At 31.3% G+C, this 8,225-nt stretch overlaps 1 protein-coding gene across 1 annotated transcript; it reads right to left on the bottom strand.

The window, feature by feature from the left end:
• Positions 1 to 5,768: 5,768 nt before the first annotated feature.
• LOC111919308 (uncharacterized protein C106.07c) lies at positions 5,769 to 6,438 on the bottom strand. The gene has a single exon (XM_023914911.2). It carries the CDS (start codon positions 6,354 to 6,356, stop codon positions 5,919 to 5,921), a length of 438 nt encoding a protein of 145 aa, XP_023770679.1. The 5' UTR covers positions 6,357 to 6,438; the 3' UTR covers positions 5,769 to 5,918.
• Between the last annotated feature and the right edge of the window lie 1,787 nt (positions 6,439 to 8,225).

Below are 8,225 nucleotides of genomic sequence, written 5' to 3'. Positions count from 1 at the left end.
CAGAATATAAGTAGTAAAACGGCTAAAATAGTGAAATTAAAAAAAAAAAAAAAAAAGGTATAAAGATAAAAAGGGGTTTCTTGATATTTTATTTTTTTAAGTTTAAATCAACAAAAATATAAAATTATTAACTCAAAGTTTCCAAACATGACCGTGACAATACATAACTGACATTTTGCTTTGGAAGTGCACTAACGACAAATACACTTTCAGAAAAGAAGAGAAGACTAGACGCGTGTCGATGCCTAATAGGTTCAGAGTTGATGGCGTGTTTTCACATGGTAGGTCCAGGTCAAAGGCAGTAAAAAGACTAAAAGGCCTTGTTTATCTCCGAATAAATCTTTTTATTAAAAGCCTCAAAATAACGACTATAAAAGATGATATCACGAAACATGAATCATCGATGCCCTAGAATTTGTTAAGAAAGATTTTTTTTTTTTTCTTTCTGTTAAAGGTATGTTTGTAAGCGATTTTCTAGGAATTTTTTCTAAATAAAATCAAATTAAAGAATTTTTTTTGATATGTTTCTTTTTTTCAATCAAAACATTTGATTATTTAAGACAAAGTGGCACGTGAGTATAATTACTTTATCGTCTTTTTTATTTTTAGATAATTTATTTATATATATTTAACAATTTAACTTGTGATCATATATTATTATTAGGGTTGTGCAAAAAACCGCACAAACCGTCCGCACCGCACCGCATAATGCGGTTTAGAATTTCGTGGTGCGGTTTGCGGTTCATCATTTTATCAAACAGCACTATGCGGTGTGGTTTGCGGTTTATAATTATAAAACTATGGTTCAAACCGCACCGCACCGCATGTTATATATATATATATATATATATATATATATATATATATATATATATATATATATACTTTTTTTCTTTACTTTGTTATATTTCAAATCACGATTTAGAAATGATGTATATAAATATATTTCTTACAATAACCAAATATCTATAACGTAACATTAAATCACTATTAGATCAAGATCACATGGTTTACAAGAATATAGTAACTATAACGGCAATATAAAATAATAAAAATGATACTTACAAAACTATAGTAGCATGAGTCACAATTTATTAAAAACGATTTAACTTGAAAATTGTTTTTGTTTTTATAAAATGAAAGCAACATTTTTTTAACCTGGTCAGGTTTTTGGTTTTTTGATAGATTTAAGATTGAACAACTCATCAAACCGCAACTAAACCGCATAAATCGTCCGCATCAAACTGCACCGCATCATACGGTTTTGAACATCTATGGTGCGGTTTGCGGTTTCTAAAATATTCAAACCGCATATGTGGTGCGGTTTGCGATTTTGACACCAAACCGCACCGCGCACACCCCTAATTGTTATTATCATCTGTTATCTTAGATGACAATGGTAACATGTTAATATATTTAATAAATTATATGATTAAATGTGTAAAAAAACGTCTTAATGTAAACATTTTTTTACAAAACTTTAAAAAAAATTTATAATTTCTTACAACATTTTTATTATATGTTTTTGTTATTAATTTTTTAATACAATGTTTTAAACTTTGGTTATAATTTTTTTTAACTTTTTTTTATACTTTCATATAATTTTCAAACAAATACTTTTAAACCAAATATTTTGTAAATTTTTAAAATTTTTCTAACAAGTTTTTTTTTCTAACATTTTCATATAATTTTTTTATAATTTTCATACAATTATTTTTAAACTTTCTTTTACAATTTTTTTAAGCGTTTCATAGATTTTGTAAAATATTTCACAAAAAGTATTTCACAAAATATTTCACAAAAAGTATTTATTATTGAAAAACAAAGTTTAGAATTGATCAATATTTAATTAATATTTATGATAGTAAGTTTTTACTAAAATTAAATTAGTTGAAAATTGATTTGTCAAAATCAAAAGACCGTAAATAGGATAAATTATCAATCATTATGTATACTTTAAAAATAACATTTGGATAAATGATATAAACAAATATGAAAGATAAAATTGTTATTAAAAGTATAATGTCTCATTTTCATAACAAAGGTGATATAGACACCCGGATAGATGATCCTACTCTAGAGCCAAATATTTAAAACATTGGAAAACCATAATGAAAAAATATTTAAAACATAAAGCGAAGGATATCTGGAGATCTATTGAGCGTGGTCCTCATGTTGATGTAAGAGCCATTAGAGATGATGTAGTCGTCCAAATTCTTAGTGCATTTGGTATACAAGCTAAGGACAACTCACAACTCTAGATCTTGAGAAATTAAAGAATGAGAAGATAACTTATATTGAGCTTATATATAAAATACCACCAAACCTATTTAAGTATATCAAACTATGTAAATCAGTTCAAGCTATTTGGTTGAATTTAGAATGAATGTTTGAAGAAACTTAACACTACAAAGAGACTAAGCTCTGTTATCAATGACTTTAACAACTTTTAAATTTTTCCCAGAGAATCTCTTAATGATGCATGTAAAATATATTAATGTGCCATTAACAACTTAGCCGCCTTGACACTGTCACAAGTAACATTAAGACCAACATCAAGTTCATGGATGGTCTAAGAAGAGGGTTGCATAACTTTGTTGATTAAAATTGGAAAAGGAAATTTAAAAAAGAAAAAAGAAATCAGTGTTCTATCTGTCAACTCTCAAAAGCAAAATCTATGAGGAACACTTGCCTTAGTTTCATAACTCAGAATTTGTCCCACCCATGAACTCTCAAATTCCTCCACCTTTACAAACTTATACATATTGTGTTCTAACTTACACAACAACAGTCAATGTCAGTTCACCTCAATCTTATGTTCTCTCAAATCAATTTTCTTATACCAAGATGATAAGGAAGAGGCATTTCAAAAGGAATATGCTCTCTTAACTCAACGATTCAATCAAAGACTGTATTTCGGATACCAGCAACAACCACAATATAAACCTCAAGAGTACTAAAATCCTCCTCTACATTATCAATTCCCTCAACAAAACTTTACTCCACAACCATACCAACAACCTTAATATCCTTAACCACAAATTTAGAACACTTCGCAAGAAAACTTTTGGTCGGCAGTTCAAGTAAAAGGAGGGTTCAAGTAAAATCCTCATTCTACTCCCGTAGAGAATTCTGCTCCCGTAAAGAAGGATTCAACCCAAACATCAAAAGACATCTCAAAAGTCATCTATTACAACTATAACCCTCTGAACTTCGTATGAGATTTTTACCTAAATTTTACTCTATTTTTTGGGTGATAACATTTATATATTCGACTTTATTTAATTTTCATTGGATGGTTTGAGTAACATTCAAGATAATCTAATATGATACGTCAATTAAGGTTAACTTTGTTCCAAAATATTTTCAAATTAACTCTATACATTACCAAAACATAACTGATAAGTTGATTTTCATTTTAGTGATTGACAAATTCTAGTTATACATATAATTATCAAAACAAGTAAAATATAAATTGGTATTTTATGTTTTTAGTCGTTAAATAAGAAACACTACAATCCATATGGGTTTTGGGGGGTTAAAAAGAGTGGTATAAAGATAAATTAGTATCCATACCATATAAAGAAACACTAAAATCCAGATAAGGGTGATGCTTGTATTTTGGTCATGAGAGAGAGTGAGAGAGAACAATTTCGCTGGGTGTGGTACGATGGTGTATACTACGATTAGAGGTGAGAATAGAGAGTGGATACCTGTTTTTGGAACCAAAATCGTCTTGGAACCGTCTGCAACCAAAACCGAGGTCACTAGTTTCGATTTTGGTTCCTAAAAGTGGGAACCGCCAATGACTGGTTTCGATTCTGGTTTCCATTTTTTAGGAATCGTTATCCGACGGTTACTGTAACCGCCGGAATCGGTTCCAAAATATTAAAATTTAAAAATACTTAATACTTAAACGAATTGGCCGCAACAATGTTAATGACTACGACATGTATTGAGACTCTCTAATTAGATATCGGAGGTAATATGGTAATAAGTTGTATTTGCATTTTTTTTTTTGCAAAACAAATAATTAATGTGAATGTGTGACGGTAGAACAATTTGACTATTCGTGATGGTAATATCTTTTGAAAATATATGAAGTTGAATAATATTAACAAGTTAATGGTAAGAACATGAATTTTGGTTTGTGACTTATATTTTTAGCAATTTGGATTATTTTTTAAAACAATTATTTTTTGCCGTTTGTAACTTGTATCGTAATCAACTAGTTATAGTATCTACTTTTTGTTTCAACGGCTAAGAATTATTTGAAATAACGAAACTAAAAAAATTACATAACTGGTCTCGGAACTGGCGATTCCGGGACTGGTTCCAAAAATTTAAGTACCTCGACGTGACATGAGCGTGAAAGGGGGAAAAGAAATAAACTAACCAAACCATGGATAAATCCAAGCGAACTTTTCTTAAATCCAAGCGATCTTTTTGTATGCGTTTGCCCCCGATCCAATCAGGGATCGAATTGATTATAAAAACATGAGTTTAATCAGTCGATTTATTAGTAAACAGAGAAAAATATTATCTAGACGAGTGAATATATTGACATTGAAACAACAATGATTAATTACTATTCACTAATTTCACAGGAGCCGCCGGTTCCGATTTTGTGTACCGTTAAATGAGGCGGCTACCCGCCTATGCTCATCCCTAACTACAATGGTGTATAATGATGGTTTAACACAAAGATGAAACTTAGTGTATGTGAGTATGATTTACTGCAGCCAAGAGTGCATATGGTTATGTACTACAACCGCCTTAATGCGTTAATTACAAATTTAATCCATCAACTTTATATAATCCGTCACTTGCAACCCCTATATTTTCTAAAGTGATATTATCACGTTCACCCCTTCCACCTTCAACTTTGTAAAATGTCACTTTCATCCCTTTATTTTTTTAAACTTACGTATATATCCCCCATCCCCGTAGTATATAGGGTGTGTTAGGCAAAACATGTTGATAGCAGGTAGTTGGTAGCGTTTAGTTAAATACCACGTAATATAGCTTTTAGATTTGAAACATTTTGTTTAAACTAAACCCCAAAAACTTGTTAAATGAATTTTTTTGTTCAAAATAGAACGTTTTGTGTAACGCTAGAAGCTACAAGCTTCCAAAGGTTCTGTGTCATACATGCCCATCATATGATTTTCCCTCCTCTATTTTCCTAATTCCCAATAAAATCACGTCAAACCCCCCGGCAACGCACGGGCTCAATTACTAGTTTTGTCTAAATAATAAGCAGTTTTAAATAAGTTAGAAGTAAATAAAAAACTGATTATTTAGGCCAATAAGCATGTTTTATTTTAATTCCATCGAACACTAAACAATGTTTATTAAAGGAAGCATAATTTAGCTAATTTTACATATAAACCAATAGCAGGTTTCTTAAAGCAACTTCTTATCCTCTTCTCCAAATCTAATTATTTGATACTACATGATTGACCCCCTGAATAACTAATTTTACAACCCTAGAAACTAGATTCAAATCTTATCACTAATTTTACAAAGAAAAGGGCAGAAATGAAGTCTAAAAGCTTGAAGACAGTAAAGAGTTCAGAACACCAAGTCTAATAAGAACTAAGAAGCTACATGTTCACAAGAATACAGCATTTAACCTTTAAAGCACCAATGTTGCTAAGCTTAAACTATCAAATTACAAGAACACTAAGATATGGAAAGTTTCTGACGAATTAGGGATACAATCATGATATATATCTTCAAAACAAATGCCTTAAAGTTGAATGCAATTCAGGAAATGTATAATTGCTTATTAATCACCTATCATGTAAGCAGTAAGCGTATGCATTTCTAACAATATCGATCCATATAACTTGGTATCAATGGAAGAAATTGTATGCATTTTTCTTAACTAAAGAGAAAGGAGAAGATCATATTCATCATAAACTATTTTTAATGATCTGCCTCCTTGCTAGAAACCTAGCAATCGGAGGTGTGAGAGCAATGGTGATCGGAACTCTAACCGGAAACAGAGCCTTATTACAAAGAACCGCTAACGCCAATGCTCCGCCGCTCGACGCCGCGAGCTCAGCCGTCCGATTCCTCGGCTTCGTCGCCTCATCGATTGATTCCTGATTTGATTGCGGAAACCCTGTAGCAGTGTCTACTTCTACTTCCTTTGGACCGCTCATGCCGAATTTTTCGAGAACGGATTCAAGTTGCTTGAAACGAACTTTTTCCATAGCTGATTCGACGTCGATATTGTTCTTTATGGCGACGTACAATCCGGTAATGCTGGCGGCTGAGACGGAACAGTGTACAACTAGCGCCACCTTGCCGTACTTTTTTAGTAGCTCGCGAAATCGACCTCCGGCCATTGGCGATCGAAGATCAAACTGATTTGGCTCTGAATCAGGGTTTTCGATGGGGGTTTTGTCTGAGTGAAGGTAGAAGACGGGTTGTCGGAAGTCTCAAGTGATGTTATATTCTTGGGCTGGACTTTGTTGGCTGAGACCTTAGAGAAATAGTTGAAAGCCCATTTGTATTTGATTATTTATCAAAAATTACATTTAAAAAATATATAAGCCATTTTATAAAGGGCAAAATATAGAAAAAAAACCACAAGTTATTATTTATTATATAATTATATTATATTCGGAAACCCCATATATAATTGTTAAGTTTAGAAAAAAGGCACATTATATTTTACCTATCTATTTTACAACCGAGGATACTAATATGTGTGGTTTATCTTTTTATATTAGCTTGATATCTTATGACATATCAAGAACTAACTCGTTGGGATATATTACGTGGCTGATGACATGATTTATATATATTACTTCTTGATACATTATTAAGCAGAAAGAGTGGTTCTATCGAAACTGTATTCCCTTCACTGTCACATTACATCTTTTTTTACCACTTTTTTACCACATAAGTGTGGTTTCTTGCCATACCCAATAAGTCGTGTCACACTTTTTGTTTTTTTGTTTTTTTGTTCTTTTTTAAATAATTTAATCAAATAAAACTTCATTTAAAAAAATATTACATTGCATTACTTGGGTTTATTTTATTTTATTTTTAATGGATAAAATCTTTATTTTTTTAAGAAAAGATAATATTTCATTAATTAAAAATAAAAATGACATACATTGCTTAACTTAAATAAACCTAAAAATTTAGAAAAGCAAATTAGAAACATAAAACTTACAACTTAAAAAATAAAAATAAAAATAAACACACACACACCAAATGATTAACAACTTGAAAAAAAAAAAAAAAAATTAGCCACGATTTGCGTAATGTTTTTTCACTTTCTCCTTCATCGCCAAAATAACTTGAAGCTCGTCCCCGGTCATATTCATCATGTCCAACGATAGTATTCTCATGCCATTGTCTCTTTTTTTCCGAATCTCTCTTTCATAAGCAATTTGCAAAATCTTGTCCATCTTATCTTTTATACCCTTCATGCCGCCCCCATTTCTTTCAACTCGTCTGAATTCGACGTTTTGCCTTTGCATTTGCTTTTTGTTTTGTCTCTTCCCATTGGTCGGGAAGGTGGTGAAACTGGAACAGATTCATCTTTATTCATATCAAATTGAACACGAGCATCTGATGTAGTATTGTCGGACTCAGATGTTCTTTTAGTGTTTTGAAGCACTATCGATATGCTTGTCTGATGTTTAGTTGTTTTGTCATTTCTTGTTATCTTTCACAAAATTCCAAACTCCAAGAAACTTGAAAGCCTTCAGGTTTTTTTTTGATACACTTTCAACGCTTTCCTCAAAATCATATCATCGCTTTCTCCACTTTTCCATTGACATTTCATGTTGGTATACAAATCATTAAAGAACATGATTTCATTGTTCATCTTCCCCCATTTCGAGTACACTTGATGTTTTAAACACTATTCTCCACGGATCATTCCTTTATGGAACTTATGTAAAACGCAAATCCAAAAGCGGTCATGCTTTTGGTCTTTTCCAGTCGTTCCAAGTGACAACCTGAAATTTATTCCGTCACAATATTCCATTTTCGTTAATAAAATTTATTTTTATTAAGATTTTCCATTAACTTTTGGTTTAAGTTAATTAAATTGCGATTTTTTATTCTTCATAAGTGTCGGAACGCATTGGAAAAACGTTAAAACATCCCAATTTTTAATTGGAGAATTTTTAGTTTCGACCACGTCGGGTTACAACAAATTAATCGGGTACGACCAAAAGCTCCGTTTAACGTCAGTA

This window comes from Lactuca sativa, chromosome 8, assembly GCF_002870075.4.
Source record: "Lactuca sativa cultivar Salinas chromosome 8, Lsat_Salinas_v11, whole genome shotgun sequence".
Lineage (NCBI taxonomy): Eukaryota > Viridiplantae > Streptophyta > Magnoliopsida > Asterales > Asteraceae > Lactuca > Lactuca sativa.
The sequence above is the reverse complement of the archived record's forward strand: the minus strand, read 5'-3'. Positions and strand labels throughout refer to the sequence as shown.

What these genes read in the sequence shown, in the direction of transcription:
- LOC111919308 (XM_023914911.2), bottom strand. Translation starts at nt 6,356, where the DNA reads ATGGCCGGAGGTCGATTTCGCGAGCTACTAAAAAAGTACGGCAAGGTG.